Source organism: Musca autumnalis, unplaced genomic scaffold (assembly GCF_047663935.1).
Source record: "Musca autumnalis isolate F117 unplaced genomic scaffold, ASM4766393v1 scaffold_100, whole genome shotgun sequence".
Classification (NCBI taxonomy): domain Eukaryota; kingdom Metazoa; phylum Arthropoda; class Insecta; order Diptera; family Muscidae; genus Musca; species Musca autumnalis.
In genome coordinates, this window is record NW_027411646.1 from 203,407 (window position 1) to 224,718 (window position 21,312).

At 36.1% G+C, this 21,312-nt stretch overlaps 1 protein-coding gene across 2 annotated transcripts in view; it reads left to right on the top strand.

Annotated features, from left to right (window-relative positions):
* The window catches only part of LOC141391782 (myosin-VIIa-like), an 83,402-nt gene that overhangs the window by 13,052 nt on the left and 49,038 nt on the right, over positions 1-21,312 (top strand). The window contains exons 2-4 of one of the 2 annotated variants that reach the window (XM_073964479.1): positions 15,957-16,223; positions 19,267-19,593; positions 19,651-20,388. In XM_073964479.1, the coding sequence (XP_073820580.1) occupies positions 15,957-16,223; positions 19,267-19,593; positions 19,651-20,388 (1,332 nt within the window). Of the gene's footprint in view, positions 1-15,956; positions 16,224-19,266; positions 20,389-21,312 lie in introns of both variants that reach the window. The other variant, XM_073964478.1, reaches the window with a different exon arrangement.

A 21,312-nucleotide genomic window follows, 5' to 3' on the forward strand; every position in this document is an offset into this window, starting at 1 on the left:
CTTATCCTCTTCGCCTGCTACTTTGGTTAACAACAACAAAACAAGAAACACACGAGTTTGACGCATACACACCATCAAAGCACCAAAGCCCCCTTCTACGTCTTCTATTATACAATACACACAACTCTTTATTATAAAACAGCATTCCGCAGCCGCGAGAGTACTGTTATTACTCTCGTTGACAAACATCCTCTCTCCACCCATGAAAAAGATGTCCTAACATAAAAAATATGTTTTACCCAAACATATCAAATTGAGATATGTTACAAAGTGTTGCAAACATATATTTGTTTGGACCCAAACATATATTTGTTTGCAACCGGTCCCAAACGTATATTTGTTTGGATCCAAACATATTTCTACATAAATTTTTCTGCGTGTGGGATCGCTTAGCACCTTTGCTCTGAATGTCTTCATTAATACAGGTCAATTTTGTTGAAACGCATTTATGTGCATCGTCAGTACAACTCAAAACCAAAAAAATGGGAAATATGCTTCTTACTCTGTGAAACCCCCATCAACCGCCAAAGTTTCGTGAGGATCCGATCAAAATTCCGACCTGAAGTGTGATTGCACAAAAAATATAAAAAGGGATGCATTATCGACTATTGCGATATCTCCGTTGTTTGACTACCTATGACAACGTACTAATATGTTATTTTCTACTTTCCTTACCAGGTTTTGCTTTCGATGTACCTCTTACAGAAGAGAAATATTCGCTTTGAAATAAAACGTTGGCCTTTTCTCCAAATAAGTTTATTGCCCATTCCGACCATCACCTAAATCACCAAAATTGCGACGTGTAGCGTGATTACAAAAAAAATTAAAAAATGGGATGAATTACCCACTAATGCGATATCTCCGTTATTTGGTCACATACGCCAACCTGCTTTACATCATTGTAAAGATGGAATTTTCTTCATTCATAGTCAGACTTTGCTTTTGGAAGGTCCCCAACCAAAGCTGTGATATCTGTCATTATCATTAAAATCGCTAAAATTAAAAGTTGGGATCTATTAGCGGTTATTGTGACATCGTCGTTGTTTGACCACCTACGACATCCTACGTTACATCGTTGCAAAGGTGACATTTTCTACTTTCATTAGCAGGTTTTGCTTTTGATAACACCTTTTAGAAGCGGAGATATTCGCTTTGAAATAAAACGTTGAATTTTTCTACAAATCAGTTTTTTGCCCAAACCGACCCACAGTGGGGTGAGATGACATAAAACGGAGATTAATTCAGGAAAGCATTCAGGTGGCCTAATGTTAATATTTTTGGAATGTTTACACCTCAATCAATATAACGGAACAGAGTTTTGGTGCATATTAAGGGATTGGAGAGGTATTTTCGAAGCCCTCATAAATTGGTACCATAAAAATATGACGTGTTTTTACGGTTTTGTCTACATTTCTTATTTGAGTAGGCTAAAATCTTCTAATATTTTCAGTTACTGCTTAAGCTAATATTTGGCAATGAATTATAAAGTTAGATCAATCTTTTAATGTAGCTGCCATATAAGGGTATCTCCCGATTTTATGCATTTCGAGGGTCTTGACCACATTTTTTAGTATATTTTTCTGCAAATTAGGATTTATAATTCTGAGTGCCTAAGAATTCATCGTGGGAAAAATTTTCAATATAGGTCAATGTTTTCGTATAGCCCCCATGTAAAGGTTCAGTCAAATGTTGGGGTTTTCGAACATTTTAACTATATATTGAAACTAAAGTTGCTTAAATTGTAAATCGTGCATTTTAAAGGGATTAAAATTGTTTTTACGAAACATAGTCCCCATATGCTCTCGCTTTGGAATAACCTCCATATACAGGAGCAGTCAAATTTGACATATTTTGAAGATCTTGCCCATTCCTTTAGGAGAATTTTTACATATTTTGGAATAGATATTGTAAAAATTATTGTTAAACGTTTTATTATAGTGGTACCCTAATAATTCCCAGATTTTTAATGAATGACTATTTTCACCATTTCTTCAATAAAAAAATAACGGCAAAAAACGGCACGAGTTTTGTGTTGATTTCGAAAGACAACACTCAGGACTAAAATACAAAATTATCATTATCGCGCTACGTCTCGCTACTTTTTTTTAATACTCTATATACTTTTCCAAAATAGGGAAAATATGGATAAATCTTTATATATAAAACTCAATTGTCGTTTGTTGGTAATTGAATCAGTTGAAACCGGCTGGAGCGATTTGGATAATTTTTTGTGGAAATGTTAGTCATAGTCCAGGTTAGGTTTTTATGCAAAGAAAAATTGGCAACGCCCACTTTTCCGCCCACTTTTATAAATATGTTATATCTACGAAACTACTCAACAGATTTTCCTGAAATTTTCAGGGAACGTAGAGTGATGGCCCCCTGTTGAAATAGGCTACACATTTGGTTGAATTTCGGATCGGGCGGGGTACCTCCCCTATGCCCTATTTTTGTAAAAATGCAATATTTGCAACAATTACAAATGTATCGCTTTGAAAATTAATTTTCGAGTCAATGGCGATTGTGTCTCCGACTTTACGTGTTTATTTGGGGCATTAAGACTGGACAACGCCCACTTTTTTAATTATGTTATATCTACGAAACTACTGAATCGATTTTCCTGAAACTTTCAGCGAATATACAGGGTTGGTCCCCGATAAAAAATAGGCTACATATTTTTTGACTTTCGGATCGGGCGAGTACTTCCCCTATGCCCTATTTTTATAAAAATGCAATATTTGCAACGAATACGAATGTATCGGTTTCGGAATTTATTTACGAGTCAATGGCGATTGTGTCTCCAACCTTACGTACTTATGTTGGGACTTAAGATCCGACCACGCTCACTTTCTAATTAGGTTATATCTACAAAACTACTGAAGGGATTTTCAAGGAAATCGCGATTTGTCTAAACTTTTAAGTCTTTAAAAATAAAAATCAAATGCCGTTCGTTGGTCATGGCATCAGTTGAGAACGGCTGGACCGATTTTGATATTTTTTTATGCAAAGAAAATGTACGCCCACTTTTTTCAATTTTTATCATTTCTACAAAAACTACTGAACCGATTTTCCTGAAATTGCCAGGGAATGTACAAGGATGGCCCCCGCTTAAAATAGGCTACAAATTCAGTTGAATTTCAGAAGGGGCGGGCTACTTCCCCTATACCCTACTTTTTTAACAATGTTATATTTACAATAATTACGAATGTATCTATTTCGGAAGACCTTACCCACTTTTTTAGGATCCAATGACTTGACCACACCCACTTTTTAAAATATGTTACATCTACAAAACTACTGAACCGATTTTCCTGAAAATGTCGGGCATATTTTCTTGAATTTTGAAGGGGGCATATTTGAAAAAAACGCCTTACCTTTATGAATAAAAATCAAATGCTGTCATAACCCAACTTAGGTTTTTTGGAAAGAAAAGTTTACCACGCCCGGAGCGGGGTACCTCCCCTATGTGATATTTTTAAGGGCCTATAGGCCCGACCACGCCTGTTTTTTTTTTAATATGTCATAACTCCAATACTACTGAAGGGATTTCCATAAAATTTGCGACAAAAGCTCAATGTTTGCCGTTGTTATGTATATATTATGAATTTCGGAAGAGGTGGGGTACCTTCCCCATGACTTTCTGTTAAACGCTATATATAAGACAAATGTATGATTATATCGGTTTCAGCATACATTTTGGTAGGCAATGAAGTTGTGTGCACCCTAGGTACATAGTTGGAGCCAAGATACCAGACCAGGCCTACTTTTTTAATATGTTATATCTTGAAAACTGATGACCACGCCCACTCTTTTCAAAACATTATTTTTCCAAAACTACTGAACCTAATATTCAGAAAATGTTCAGGAATGTCCCGTGGTCCAAAATGCTATATATTTGTAGACGAATTTCGAGGCCTATTTGCTAAACTTATGAGTGCATCGGGTTGCAAATTAGTTTTCGAGACAACGGTGGTTGCGCCCCCGATCAAGAAAAACTATATATTTACAAATTTACTTGAATGGTGAGGTTCAACGGTCCATCAGCCATGAAAAGCTAAAACATATAAGTCTCAATAAGCGGGAGAATTCGATTTAACCACTTTTTAACCTTTAAAATTAGATCGCTTTAGGATAAAGACAGGGACATGGACGATAATAAATCCTAAAAAGCATAAATTGGCGAAAAAATCCGACAAAGTCCGTAAGAGAAAAGAAAGGTTATAGACAAAAAATCCTTCTCGGTTTGACAATAGACCGAAGAAATGAGGTAGAAAATACCTATTTTTGAATTTTCAAGCATAAAGTCGATAAAAAGTTGTCATTAAAACTCATTACGACGGGCCAGCAACGCGGACCGGGGTCAGCTAGTTTTAAATTAATTTTGAATATGTGTCTAAAATACTTTTGCTATAATTATATCTTTCTAAAATTCTGATAACTACCTGAAGTTGACGATTCCATTCTATAATGGCCACTATTGATGCACAGAAAAAAGATATTAGACTTTAAACACAAGAAAATTTATTTTTTTATGTTATTTTTGAAATTGTTAAAAATTCTTCAACTTTAGCAACGTGTAACTGTAAAAGTAAACAACATATGATCTTGGCAGTTCGGTAACAGACGAGTAATTTTATACCCTATAACCATGTAACAACAGTTATACCAAAACCTAAATTTCATTTTTTGAATTAATCTCCGTTTTTTGAGATTTCACCCCTCTGTGCGACCCCTGAATATTATCCCACCATCACCAACATCAATAGGCTTCTTCCCCTTCGGGACCTTCAAGAACATGTAGGGTATAAATATTTCACCAACTTTCAATGAAAGGAGCTTAACCTGGGAAGTTTTTGTGGACTCTGAATCTACAATGCTGATAGATGAAAAAAATCAAAAAACATAAAAAAATTCCGGTGGGATTTTTAAATAAATCGCGGTCAAAGTTCACATTTTTATACCCAACACCACTATGTGGGGAGGGTATTATAAGTTGGTTTTGCCCAAAAAGTTTGTAACGCATCGAAATAATGGTCGTAAACCCATACTTATATATACCAAAATGAATGTCTCGACGAGCTGAGTCGATCTGGCTATGTGTGTCTGTCCGTCAGTCCGTCCGTCAGTCCGTCCGTCCGTCTGTCCGTCTATCCATCTAAACCTTGTAATCACGCTACAGGTCGCAATTTTGATCGGATCGTTACAAAATTTTGGGTGTTGATGAGGGTCCCGGAGGGGAAGAAGCCTATTGATTTTGGTGATAGTCGGATAATGTTCAGGGGTCGGAATGGGCAAAAAACTTATGTGGATAAAAAGACAACGTTTTTTTTCCAAAGCGAATATCTCAACTTCTATATGGGGTATACCAAAAGCAAGACCTCAGAATAAAAGTAGAAAATATCACCTTTCTAATGATGTAAAGTAGGTTCTCGTAGGTGATCCAACAACGGAGATATTACAATAGTGGCAAATAAAACCCAAATTTTCATTCTTGCGATTTTAATTATAATGACAAATATCACAGCTTTGGTTAGGGACTTTTCAAAAGCAAAGCCTGACTATGAAAGTAGAAGATCCCATCTTTACAATGATGCAAACTAGGTCGGCATAGGTGACTAAATAACGGAGATATTGCAATAGTCGGTAATACATCCCATTTTTCCACTTTTTTGGAAATCACGCTACAGGTCGCAATTTTGATCGGATCGTCACGAAATTTTGAGGGTTAATGGCGGTCTCACAAAGGAAGAAGCCTATTGATTTTGGTGATTGTCGGATAATAATTAGTGGTCGGAATGAGCAAAAAAGTTATTTGGAGAAAATGTCTACATTTTATTCCAAAGCAATTTTCTCAGCGTCTATAAGGGGTATATAAAAAGCAAAACTTGGCAATGAAAGTAGAAAATATCGCCTTTTAAACGATGTAACGTAGGTTGTCGTAGGCGGTCACACAACGAAGATATCGCAATAGTCGCTAATAGAACCCAACATTTCATTTTTGCGATTTTAATAGTAATGACGGATATCACACCTTTGGTTGGGGACCATCTAAAAGCAAAGCCCGACTAAGAAAATAGAAAATCCCATCTTTAAAATTATGCAAAGTAGGTTGGCGTAGGTGGTCAAATAATAGAGATATCGCAATAGTCGGTAATACATCCCTTTTTTCCACTTTTTCTGCAATCACACTACAGGTCGGAATTTTGATCGGATCATCACGAAATTTTCTCACAGAGATAGAAGAATATTGATGTTGGTGATGTCGATAGTAGTCCAATATAAAATTAAATATTAATTATTTTGGTTCAGTTCGCCTTAAGTCATTTGGTATAAAAGCCAGATTGGTGAAAACTTTCGTATCTCCCTAAAAGAAATGTTTTCGAGTGAAAAGATTATGCACAGAGGTAGTGGTGTAGGGTATCACATAGTCGGCCCAATACCGACTATAGCATTTTCTCACTTGTTTAGGTTTATTTTAGGTTTTCGCCATTCTTCTTGGATATCGTAAGTCCTATTGAAATGGGACTAAAAAATGTTGTATCTGTGAAAATTCTCTAGAGGATTGACATTTATGATTTGTTCCTAGGTTTTACCATTTCTTAGATTCATTGTTAGGTTTTCACGATTTTGCTTGAAAACGGCAAGTCCTATCGAAATGGGACTGGAAAAAATGTAATACCTGTGAGTGGTTTTTGTAAGTTTTGTCCTAGACTGTAGCATTTTTGAGATACTCGTGTTGGGAAATTGCAGTCATGACATTGTTTTATAAGGAGGCGATACAGTCAGTACATTGTCCCAATTTGAACTTCTATATCTCAAAAATGGTAAAACCTACGAAAATATCATAAAGGTCAATGTTGTAGAGAATTTAAGCAGCTATAACAATCTGATTACGATAGGACTTACGGTTTCCAAGGAAAATCGTGGAAACCTAACAAACTCTGAAAATGTGAACTTTGACCCCGATTTATTTAAAAGCCGTCTGGCGATTTTTTTTTATTTTTGATTTTTCTCGTCTAAGAACATTGTAGTTTAAGCATCCGCAAAAACTTCGCCGGTGTAAGCGCCTTCCATTTATGTTTATCGCACCGTCGCACACTGGTCGAAACCACTGATCTAGCGGCGCAAAAGTCAAAAAATCGAACTATAAAATTGCGAAATATTTTCCATTGTATCGATTACAGACACTTCGCAGACAAAGATTTTGTTTTTTAATTTTTGTTGTTGTAAATATTCACTCAGTTATTCACTATCAAATGCAAGAGTTTTTGTTGCATCATATTTTAAAAATTGTTGCAAACAAATTAACTTCATATTTGTTTAAATGTTAAATGCATTCGTAATGAAACTGGACAAGATTTATATTCAATTAATAGCAGAGGGTGAGATTTAAATTATAAAATTTAGTTTGGGGTCTGGAGGTACTTAGTTATATAGCAATAAATTTCAAAAAATTAAATTTTTTTGTGTTTTATGGTTCGTACGCGCTTGTTCCATAGAGTGCATCTTGTAAACTTAGCCGAACTTAGGTTCGATTATTTTTTGGGGAAAGAAATTGGACTCTCTGGATACGGAATAACCACATTTGGGCTGCAAATATTTGCAAATCTTTTGACGACTGCACTTTTAAAAAAAGGGATTTTGCATGAAATTCATACAAATTTAGCTGTGCATTTGTATGGGAGCTAAATCAAAATATGGACCTATCGTGAGAAATGTTTGCAAGGAGGATTTCTACTCCCGAGACACTATAATACCATATTATAGCTAAATATGTTATTAAATATGGGATAACAAGTAAAAATTCAACGAATCGGGGGTACCATAAAAGGGGCTACATCGAAACATAAATCTGTGTTGAAAATGTTTGTAAGAAGATTTTACATGCAGTGAGAACACCGAATGCAAAATTACAGCCAAGTTGGTTTAATAATGTGGTCATGATATTCAAAATACCTTAAATTGGGAGGTACGGTTACATGGGGGCTATATCAAAACCTGCACCTATGTCCATAATTTTTGGTGAAATTATTTTTTGACCACTAGGAACCCAAAGTACCAAATTACAGGGAATTTGCTACGAAATTGTGGCTTAAATCCTCAAAATACCGAAAATCTTAAGTACCGTTATATGGGGGCTATACCAAAACATCAGCCGATATTGTTCATATTTGGCCCATTATTACCCACAGGTACAAGCTGAGTTTGTGCCAAATTTCAGTGACGTATCTCAATACGTTTGCAAGTTATTAATTTCGCGCCGCTAGATCAGTGCTTTCGACCACCGACCACCGTGCGTCGATTTGTTATCAAATGTGAACTTCTAATTAACAATCAATTAAAGGCGTCAGAACTGAACATATTTATCTTTCTAATACTTGTTTACACAATTTCTTTAAACCAAACAATAAATGACGCGTGTTTTAGATATTACGATTTATATAAAAATATGTCATATCAGCTGTGATAAATATTTCGATAAGAAGTAGAAAGTAAACTGGAGCACTGCAACAAACATATTGTTGTTGCTAAGTGAAAATCATAAAGTGCTGCTGCATGCGAAGAATTATTCTTAGACTCCATATCAATGTTCAAATATTCGGAGAAAAGAAGTGGGTGTGTGGTTTGGCACGTAGTATGGAAGCTAATGTTATTGAAATATGTGACTGACTAACTGAGTTCTTTATGGCCATTTGAACTATAATTTTGTGAATTAGTTTTAGTTAGATATATGTAAGCTTACAATAAAATCGAAAAATCTAACCTTTAAATCCAAAAATCCCTCTATTATTTGTTTGCTTATATTACCCCAATAAAATAATAATTTGTTTATAATCATGATGAATTCATCAGATGTGTGAAAAATAATAATAATAATCAAAGTAAATATAGAAATTATCACATTATTTTCAAACAAAAGCAAAAAAACCAATTCTCTGATCCTAAACCATGCATTCAAATGATTACGTTATATTAAACTATAAATTTTATTGTTTATATAGACTTCACAAGTCGTAAATCTGACGATAACATAACATTGAGGTTGAATGTTCAAAACACAAAAACAAAAAAAAGAAAAAAATTCCCGTTGTTAACCATAGACTGTGTCCATGCTTTTATCTTATCTGTTGTAGGAAGAGCGGCATAACTTACATATCGGTCGGTGATGGTTGAGAAAAGAATGCTGTTGTCTATGTCATTGTACGCGGTTAGTTCGGTAATTATGTTATCAATGACATTTCTTGACTGACGAAGGGAGATAACCAAAAGCCTTCACCTCCAAAGCAAAATAAGACACTGTAGAATAATAATATTATATTTAATATAGCCAACCATGCCTTGAACATTTTTATGATAAAATTATCAATAAAAAAATCCAACTATTTTGGAGGTGAAACCAAACGTTCCCGAATCTTCTTGATATTTTGATAACATGTTTATTATATTTACTAATTATTTCAAATTTTAGTTAATATGCTAGAAATATTTTACAAAGTGATAACTGAAGAAACAATCGAAGTATTTTTTGGTTGTCGGAACATTTTATTATACCATCCACCATAATATGGAGGGTATATTAAATTTGTTTGTCTGTTTGTAGCACATCGAACTAATCATTTGCGCCCACATAAAGTATATGGGGATTTCTGAGTGAAATCGGACACTTTTTTAAAACGAGGTTTTTGTTTTCCTTTATTTTTTTGCTGTGATGATGCTGCTCATCAGCAAAACATTTCATTATATTTTCAGATTTTTTAGACCAACGGCTCCAGAGATATCGCACCTTGAAAAGGTCAAATTCTGTAAAAACTATATGCAAAGAAATACTCATAATTTCTTTAATATTGGTCCAATTTGAAAAAATCTTTTTTGTACCTTTTCTGTTTTTTCAGCTTTTTAATAAAAATAGAAAAACATTTGCACGGTGGACTTGGATGCAATTTTCGATATTTTATGTTAAAAATCAATTTTTAACAATGATTGACCCCCTCGATTTCCTTGAAATTTTTTGTATTAAACTACCATCAATTACAAACATTTTAAGTCCTATTTGGTAGTGGGATTGGAATGATTACTATATTTTTTAATTTTTTAAAATTTGTCAATAAAATGTTTTTATACCAGTGTGATACATTTGTTACTTTACCAAAAAAAGAAAATACAAAATAAAATTTTTTAACATTTGTTTTTTAGTTCTATTTAAGAACTAGTAGACCCGTTTGAGTTTTAATGACAACTTTTTATGGAGTTTATGCTTTGCAATTCAAAAATAGGTATTTTCTACCTCATTTAGTTTCCTTTGTCAAACCGAGTTATTCATTGAGGATTTTAAATTTATGAACAGATTTTCTCTGCAACCTTTCTTTTGACTTACGGACTTTGTCGGATTTTTTCGCACCTTGATGCTGTTTAGGATTTATTACACTGTGAACCGAAATTTTGGGGGGTGGAAAATTCCTATTGGAGATAAAAGCCCTTGGTATGTATAAACAGAACCCCGAAGGACAGATTCGCCGTGAGTCGAACTTTCGCGATATGGCGTGATGAATATTTTGCTGGAGACCCTAAAAGCCATTTCAGTCAAATCGAATGAGGATTATTTTTGTAGAGCACTTGGACCTTCTAACTCGCTTCCTTCAATGTCCTTTTCGTCCTTTATTTTAAGAGCCGCTATAAAAGTACCACAAGATGACGTTTTTCAGCTTCGAAATGTTCTGCAAAAATGTCGGCCAAAAAATTTTAGGCTCTCATTGACAACAAATCGATTTTGGTCGCGTTTTCGTGGTCATTTTTGAAATTTACCCCTGTTTGCTCCGAAAAAAACTGTGTTTTGTGTTTTTGTATGTTCTGCAACGAATATACAAAAAACAAAATATAGTCTTTTTGTGAACAAAATCAGGGTAAATACACAAAGCGACCACGAAAACGCGACAAAATCGATTTGTTGTCAATGAGAGCCGTACCTAAAATTTTTTGGCCGACATTTTTGCAGAACATTTCGAAGCTGAAAAACGTCATCTTGTGGTACTTTTATAGCGGCTCTTAAAATAAAGGACGAAAAGGACATTGAAGGAAGCGAGTTAGAAGGTCCAAGTGCTCTAAAAAAATAATCCTCATTCGATTTGACTGAGGACATGTAATCTTAAATATAAGCTTAAACAACAGCGAACAATGATATAACGCTGATTCCAGATGGCTTTTAGGGTCTCCAGCAAAATATTCATCACGCCATATCGCGAAAGTTCGACTCAGGGCGAATCTGTCCTTCGGGGTTCTGTATATACTCACCAAGGGCTTTCATCTCCAATAGGAATTTTCCACCCCCCAGACTTTGAGCTCCATTTTGTTGCACAGTGTTATCGTCCGAAAGCGATCTAATAATAAAAATTAAAAAAAATGGTTAAGTCAAATTCTCCCGCTTATTGAGACGTATATTTTTTTTAGTTTTTCATGGCTGATGTAATGTTGAACATCACCAGATACCGTGCCACTTTCGAAATTCATGCCTTTAGGTTACGACGAACATTTCAAAAAAAGTATTATTCAAATCGGTCCAGTCATTCTCAACTAATGCCATTACCAACGAACGACATTTGATTTTTATTTATTTTGATTTATCTTAAGCACCTTAAAAACTGCGTAATTTTTCGATTTAGAAAATTTTACAGCATCTTCTGGCGATTGCTGCTATTTTTCGGGTTCATAAGCATGATTTATGATTCGTCACCTAGATCCATTTTATAAAAATCTATTGAAGCAACCCGATTATATTTTTTCGAAAATCCCCATTTTTCCGCCAAGTGTTCATGCAATATTAAATGTTAGTCGGTGGAATAAATGGCCAAGGACGCCTCTATCTCAGGGTATATAACATGGCGATCTTGCATTATCCGTTCACACATGGCTTAATTTTTTTCTGACACAACGGCCGTCTTTGGACGACGCTCACGAACTCCGTTTTTTTACGAGTGTCGTCCACGATTGAATTCATTAAACCAGTTTTTCATAGTGCTATGGGATGTTCCTTTATCGACATATATTTAATTTGATCGATGCACTCTTGCCGTGAGTATCCACGTCGAAATTTGTAAAAAATTATCGGACGAAAATGTTTAGAAGTAAATTCCTTTTCAAAAAATGTCACATGAAGCCTGACGACACTGCGTGTTGCCTAGGGCAGATCTTTGCTAAAAATCAATCTTTGCTAAAAATTTATTTAAAATATTAAATCGCATCCAAGCCCACGGTTTCTATTTTTTATTAAATAGATGATAAAACAACAAAACATACAAAAAACGATTTTGTTCAAATTGGACCAATATTAAAGAAATTATGAGTATTTATTTGCATATATTTTTTACATATATCGAGTTTTTTAAGTCGCGATGTCTCTGGAGGCGTGGGTCAATAAAAATCTGAAAATATACTGAAATGTTTTGCTGATGAGCAGCATCACCACAGCAAAAAATAAAAGAAATCAAAAACCTCATTTTGAAAAAGTGTACAGTTTCACTCAGAAATCCCCATATATATCTAGCCATTTCCGTCCGTCTGTTGTAACCAATCTAGCGTACGCAATAATTGAGATAGAATGCTAAAATTTTTCAACTGAGTGTATTCTATAAGCAGTATTGGTATCGATCAAAAATCGGTAAAATTCAAAGTATCAATAAAAGTTTACAACATTGATGTTATCGGTATGTCTTAGCGACGAATTTATTTTCTTCGCTAAATTACCGAACATTTTCGTGAATTACCGAAATTATAAACATTTTAATTTTACCGATTTTTGTCGGTAACCAAAAATTGAGGTACAGAATACTACTACAGGTCAAGTTCAAAGATTAGCTATATAGGTCCATATTCTTGTATATAATGGTACCACCCGATTTAAGGTATTTTGAAGATTTTAGCTAATTTTTTTTTGACCAAACAAGCTCAAATTTGACATTTGATGTTCCCAATGACCAAAAAACTTATCTACAAAAAATTATCGAGATAGGACATTTTGGTATAGCCCCCATATTAAGGTATTTTTAGGATTTTAGCTACATTTTCCGCCCAAATTGGCTTAAATTTGGCACTTGAAGTTCCAAGAGGAATATGGTGGAGATAGGTCAACTTTTAGATATAGGCGCCGCGCTATATAACGAAACCTCCCGATTTTAAGTATTTTAGCTACATCTGTTGACCGCATTAATTGAAATTTGACATTTTACGTTCTAAATGACCAAAAAAAAATCTCCACTAAAAATTGCAAAGATAGGTCCACGTTTTGGTATAGCACCCATATAACGATACCTCTCGATTATATTGGGGATTTTAGCCGAACTTAAGGTTTTCAGTGATCACGAAACTTCTCCACGATAAATCGTTAACATGTGGTTGTATAGTATACAAATTTAATAATTTTTGATAAAGTTAAATGTTTTTGTACTTGACAAAATATATTAATCTTAACAAGTAAGAACGGCGTTATGTTCGGCCGGGCCGATCTTGTTATACCCTCCACCACGAGTTGTATTGATGTAAAATGGATCAATTAGTTTCCTTTCGTTACTGAAGAAGACCAATTACCAAACTTCAGCAAATTTCGTCAATCTATACCGACAAATTCCTGCGGAAAGTTTTTAGACTCAATGAAGACTAATTACCAAATTTCTGATATTTCGGTAAGATAATATGGCTAAAACTTAAAAAATTCAAAAAATCAAGAGGTATGCTTCTATGGGGGATAAAGAAATACGTGAACCAATACTAATAATTCTTTTCAGACTAAATAACAAAATTCAGTCATTTCGGTGGGATATTGACGTCACAACCTTTAGAATTACGAAAATCGGGAGGTACCGTTCTATGTGGGCTATATTAAGGCGTGGACCTATACCGACAAATTTCATATGTAAAGTTTTATACCCCAAATGAAGACTGAACAGCAAAATTCTGCCAATTTGGTGAAATATACCGACAAAATTAGAGGAGAAAGTTGAATACCCCAATCGAACACTAAATACCCAATTTTAGCCATTTCGGAGGAATATTTAGGCCAAAACCTTCAAAATACCGAAATTCGGGAGGTACCGTTCTATGGGGACCTATACCGACAAAATTCTGGGGGAAAGTTGTATACCCCCAAGGAAGACTAATTACCAAATTTCAGTCATTTCGATGTGACAAATTTAATTATACCCGGAAATACGGAATGACAAATTTAATTATACCCTCCATATTATGGTGAAGGGTAAAATTAAAGCCAACGTATCTTTTCTTTTCTTGTTTCTTATTTATGATTAAACCGGAAGGTTTAATTAAATTTGTCATTCCGTTTCTGACACATCGAAATATTCGTCGGAGACCCTACAAAGTATATAAATCTTGATCAGCATAAAATTCTAAGTCTATTTGACCATGTCCGTCCGTCTGTCTGTTGAAAGCAAGATACAGCTCGCAATTTTTAAGATAAATCTTTGTACGTTTGGTATTGCAAATGGGCTATATCGGTCCACGTCTTCATATAACCCCTATAGAACGGTACCTCCCGATTTTATGTATTTAAAGGATTTAGACTCAATATCCCACCGAAATAGCTAAAATATTTATTTAGTTTTTATTTGGGGTATACAACTTTTCGCCTAAAATCTGTCGGTATATCTCCTATCTCCCAATTTTTCGGTATTTTGAAGGATGTGCCCTCAATATACCATTGAAATGGCTGAAATTTAGTATTTAATCTTCGTTGAGGGTATTATACTTTCCACCTGAAATATGTCGGTATAGATCCACGCCTTCATATATTCCCTACAGATTTTCGGTATTTTGAAGGATTTAGCCTCAATATCCCAATGAAATGGCTGCAATTTGGTATTTAGTCTTCATTGGGGTTACAGAACTTTCCAAAACTTTGAAGGTTGTGGCCTCAATATCCCACCGGCAGAAATCTGGTATGTACTCTTCATTAGGGGATATTAAACTTTCCACCTGAAATTTGTCGTTACAGGTCAATGGCCTCAGGTAAGATTACCACCAAATTTGAGTTTTTTTTTGAAGATTTTAGTCACATTTTCGTACTGAATTGTTTGTATATATAAATGTATGTAGGTTTTAGTCTAAACTCCATGAACCGGCATTTATGTATTTCGATGTATTGTGTGTGGTCAGAGGATAGAAAGAAAAACGATGACGCCCCATGTGAGCCCTTTTAATGAGTGTTGGTTGCTTAGTGTTTCGGAATCTCAATGTTTGAAAACCTGCACACAGATAATTTTCAATATAAAGTGATTATCATCAGTTAAGATAGTACTCTCCGTCAAGGAATTAGACGTAACTTAGTAGTCACTAACTGTTCATATATCCTTCAATACAGTTCGTGGTGGAGAGTATAAAAGGTTTGACCCGACCAAACCAAAACCAAATGTTCCATACAGGCTTGACCGATATCGATAATTTTCTGTTAGGTGATTTTCTATATCTTATAGAAATTTAAACTTTTTGCAAGGTCTTTGTCTACAGATAGAAAAACGGTGAAATATTACTATTTATCACACTTTTTTATACAAACCTAAAACCTATAGCTGCCTTACAATCTAAAATACTAAAAAAAGTTTTTAAGTGGAATGTATTGATAGGTGGATCTATAATAAAAAGTGACGCAACTTGTAATTATAGCCTCTAATACTATGTGGAGAGGGTATTATAAATTGGATTTGGCTCAAAAGTTTGTAGCACATAGAAATGGTGGGTAATATACATATAAGGTAGCAAATGGTCGGTCACGTCCCGATTACAGCCTTTGCTCTTGCCTGCTTTCTCTTTCTGGCCAACATCTAACCATATGAGGTCCCTATCTTTATTATATCAAAATCTCTATTGCATTTTATAATGCCCAACATTTTTACAATTTATTATTTATTAAAAACTTAAAAACTACAATAAAAACATATTTTTTCTCTTTCCAGGCTGAATATGTATGGGTTAAATCGCAACAGAATGCAGATAGTGAATTTGCAATACCCTTTGGTGCACATGTCGTTCGAACAGATAAAAATCGTACCCTAGTTACCGATGATTATGGCAAACAATATTGGGTGCCCAATACAGATATTGTCAAGGCAATGCATTTGACATCACAAAATGGTGTTGACGACATGATAACGTTGGGTGAACTTCAAGAGTACACAATTCTTAGAAATTTGGAAATTCGCTATAAACAAAAGAAGATTTATGTAAGTATAGTTTGGTAAAGTGGTTCCACTTAGAATGTAAAGTAGTTTTATATTTATTTGAAAATTTCAAAGAAAATGTTGTAATATATTATGGTATATATCTAAATCCGTTCGAGTGTTTATGCGCACCAGTCAGATAGGCAAACGGATGAGAGGGCTTAATCGACTCCAAATTTTCTAAATCGGATTTCACCTTTTTCAAGCACAAGCCTTATTTTGATGAGATAATTTTTCGATCGCATGAATAAAATTTGATGGTATAAAGCTATCATATTACCTGTTTAATCTGATTCTGGCTCTATCTCAAGGTCTACAAATGTGGCTGCTTCGATTGGTTGTAACTACGAAGCTGGAGTTAGTTGAGTATATTTGGCGGGGAATTTAAAAAAAATCCAGTGTGTTGTGCGACCTATACCTTATACTTGGCAGATGTTTTGCACGGTGTCATCTATTCTTGCCCTATAAGAATTTAAAATCCTGCGCCATTCTAAACGTAGTTGAGCCAAAACTGGTGGCAGCTGACGTTCTTCAGCTGCGAGAGATGAGGGATGTACTCCGAGGACGGAATTCACGCGATAGTTAATAATGGCACCAGCGAATTAATCTGTATGAGTGCTATCCAAACCAGAATGATAGGTTTGCTGATATAAGGATTCCCTTTTATATTGTTGGATGATTATTACAGCAACACCGAAGCAAGTACTGTAACGAGAGGACGCCATTGTGTTGCTGTACTGGAAAAAATCTCCGGCTCCTCATGCAGATGATTCACTGATGACATGGAACGGTACCCTGTTGCAGTTTTTAGGGTTTAAACACAATCCCATCTCGTTGTACCTATATTCGCACTTATATCTGCACCCCAAAGTGCTGACGGCTAGGGACTTCAGGACCTTGTTTCTAAGTCTCAGCGTGTCACAGACAGCTGTGAGATGCTGTCTCATGTTACCCCCAGGATCTTGGGATAGCTAGAGGTCGGAACTGTACTACCATCGACCAGCACATTCAACTCTGTCCAAATAGGAGTTCAACCGTTCACAAATGACATCAGGAAATTTACCCGACATCAACATCGAACAATCGTCCGCATACGTAACGATCCCAATATCATATGGAGGGGTTGAAATACACGGAAGGTAGAAGGTATAACACCTTGGCGAACTTACTGTTTCACTCTACGGGGCTAATGATTTTTGTTCCTGAATTCCACATACGATGTGGGTCCACACATATAATTGATTATCCAAAGTTTCAAACTAGGCTGGAATGCTTGGCAGTATCAAAAGGGACACCAATATTGCCCTATTACACCGCTTGTTTTGGTTGAGTCCTAGTCTTGTATGTATAAAGATGGCATGCTGCTCTGTTGTAGTGCTATCCTGCTTAGGGAACCAATGCTGATGATCGGCAACTTAGTAGTTATTTCCTATGCTGGGGAAATGTAAAGCCTCAAGGGTCTTTGCTACGGGCCACAAAAGCCCTTGGCTTCAGTAGCGGGACGACCTTGCCAATTTTCCCGACTGTGGTTGGCTAGGGAAAGTTTAGATATTTCGAAAGGTTCTCAACTCCCGGCTCATCAAGCTGTTTAAGCATTACCATGGAGATACCATCAGCGTTCCTGATGGCATCATCTAAAATCATCATCCTCGACAGGAAGAGATCTAATGCAACGCAGAACACTTCTCTTCGCCCTATCGAACCCGGGGTGCTTGAAAATTTGTTGATTAAAATAACACGCAAGCACCTTTTCGTAGCAGTCAGCGTGACGTCGCCAAACGTGGCTACCCTTTCCTTCAGGGTTCGAGGTTGACTTAACCGTTGCACTGTTCATAATTCGCTAATTCCGGATCCAATGTTGCATCGCTTCAATTGATCTAAGCACATGTTCCACTTGTGCTCACCGGCCATCCTATTAATTTCCTAACTCTGGGGTCACTAGGATTGGCAGGACGAGGTTCAACACGCTCATAGGCTAGTCCTGCCGCCTCTGCTGGGAAATTTGGTCTCACTTCGGGTACTCGACCAGCGAGCGGCTGCAGCTGGCATAATGTCCCGTAATATATTTTCTGCCATCAGAACAGCACATGGGTTGAGCAGTTCTCAGAAGTAGCAATTGATGAGCTCTCTGAAAATAGACCAATTAGCTTTACTATGATTGATAATAGTACGGCGTTCAGAGGTGATGATCACCATTCAGTGCTATACCTCTCTGGTCATTGCCTAGGACCGAATGCCACATCTCATCACGGAAATTAAAGTCCCCTAAGACCAGTCTATCATGACCTTCCAATATAGGGCTAACGTTGGGCCTATAACCAGAAGTAGAGCTATTAATCGGCGGGATGCACTCGTTAAGCAAAACTATTTTGACAGGTTCACTACTGACTGCTACCCCCATACATTTCATGTACGGGTCAAGCAAGATAGGCCTGTATTGAACAGACTGCCGGTGTCGAAGAACCTTCCACCGTCCTGCAATGCAATGGTGTCTGGACCTAGTACATCCTGAAATGTTCAAATATGGTGTTCTGTACCGTTGGATTATTCTGGCCTAAATACGCATGGTAGGGAGGCCCCAATTAAGCAATGGTAAGCACGTCCGCCATGCACTCAAAACGTCTGCGATTCAATATATGACCAGAAGATCAACATTTTCGGCGGTGACAAATCTCCTCAGTGGCATACATTTCCTGAGTATTTTAGCCATCAAAAACATCTCTACAAGTGGTGTCGTAAGACACGCCATTTAAATTTGGCGTTAAAAATTAGGTCTCATAGCATTTAGCCAATATGAATCGGCGTACACTCAATGATATGAGAGAAGTCTACATTGTCCCTTCGTCTAGCCAAATATTACTAATGATGGTGACCCGAGGTGGGCCAGTCCAAATATGTCTTTGGGTAGGTCGAAAATCTTATGGGACATATAAATGGCATTTGCAAGTAAGGAGATTTATATATTTTCTCCGTTTAGGCAGTTAAAACCTCCAGTTCTTGTATATTCCAACGAATACTCAACAAATTTCCTTTCCTTTATTTTCAGACCTATACCGGTTCCATGTTGGTTGCCATTAACCCCTACCAAGTCCTACCCATATATACGAACAAAGAAATCAACGAATATCGTGGAAAGAAAATCAACGAATTACCACCGCACATTTTTGCCATCAGTGATAATGCCTTCCAAGAGATGCAGCGAGAGAAGGCAAATCAATGTATTGTGATCAGCGGCGAATCCGGTGCTGGTAAAACAGAGAGCACAAAATTGATACTTCAATATTTGGCAGCCATCAGCGGGAAACACTCATGGATTGAACAACAAATAATTGAAGCTAATCCCATTATGGAAGCATTCGGTAATGCCAAAACGGTACGCAATGATAATTCTTCAAGATTTGGTAAATACATTGAAATTCGCTTTACGGAGGCGGGTGTTATACAGGGTGCAAAAATTGAACAATATCTTTTGGAAAAATCACGCATTGTCTCACAGAATCATGAAGAGCGGAATTATCACATTTTCTACTCGATGTTGGCTGGCCTCAGTCAGGAAGAACGCAAACGTTTACATTTACAAGAACAATCACCGGCTAAATATCATTATTTAGCACAGGGAGGATGTTTTAAATTGCCGGGGAAAAGTGATGCCAAAGATTTTGCTGATATACGTTCGGCCATGAATGTGCTATCATTTAGTCCTGAGGAACAGTGGCAAATTTTCAATTTATTGGCGGCTGTTTTGCATTTGGGCAACTTGGGTTTCAAAGCCACTGAGGTGCGGAACATGGAGGCGGCTGAAGTTAATGATCCAACAAATGCTGCCAGAGTTTCTTCGCTGCTGGGTGTTACCACAGAGGCCCTTTGTGAAACACTTACACAAAAGACCATGATTATTCATGGTGAACATGTGGTTACCAGTTTGTCTAAAGATTCTGCTTTGGAGGGACGTGATGCCTTCGTCAAAGCCTTATATGGCAATATATTTGTTCATATTATTAAGCGCATCAATGACACCATCGATAAGAATCCTGTGAAAAATATTAACACCATTGGTGTTTTGGATATCTTTGGTTTTGAAAATTTCGAAGACAACAGTTTCGAACAGCTGTGCATTAATTATGCCAATGAAAATCTACAGCAATTCTTTGTGAAACATATATTTAAGGTAAGTAGCTATAATTTTTTATTGTTATATTATGATGTATTATTAACCCATTTATGGTGGTGAAGACGTGAGGCTATACCGACAAATTTTAGGTTGAAAGCTTTATGCCATTCACGAACACTAAATATCAAATTCTGCCATTTTGGTACCCCCAACCAAGACTAAATACAAAATTTCAGTCATTTCGGTGTGATATTGAGGCAAAAATCTTCAAAAGACTGAAAATCGGGAGGTACCATTCTTTGAGGGATATACATATAAAAATGTGGACCCATATAACCCATTTTCAATAAAAAGCAACCTAAAGCTCTATCTTAAATTGTGAGCTGCATCTTGATTTCAACAGACTGACGGACAAACAGACGGACATTGCTATTTCGACTTTATAGGGTCTCCGACGAAAATTTCGATGTGTTACAAGTAAATTTAATTATACCCTCAATATCATTGTGGAGGGTTTAAAAACGAAGTAGTTAGCTAAACGAATCGTCTTAGAGGAACTGACCTTAAAAGAACGTTTATACATACATAACCGGATTTAACAAACACACTGGGTCTCAAATGTCAATTCCATTGCGTGTACATCAAACAAATCCTAATAGAGAAGGTTAACCAGACAAAAAGCTATAATATAAACAAGCCATAAGATTTGGATTGTGGAAGACCGTTGACGGACCGAATTGTTATGCCCTCCACCATGAAATACCACTGAGAACCCCAAATACCTAATTTTATCTAATTCGGTCAGCTAAAAACCCGAAAGTACCGAAAATCGGGCGGTACCGTTATATGGTGGCTATACCACAACATGGACTTATGTCCACAATTTATAATGGAGAAGTTTCTTGACCACTGGGAACAATAAATGCCAAATCACAATCAATCTTGCCCGAAAGTGTATATACAAACTTAAAACCACCTGAA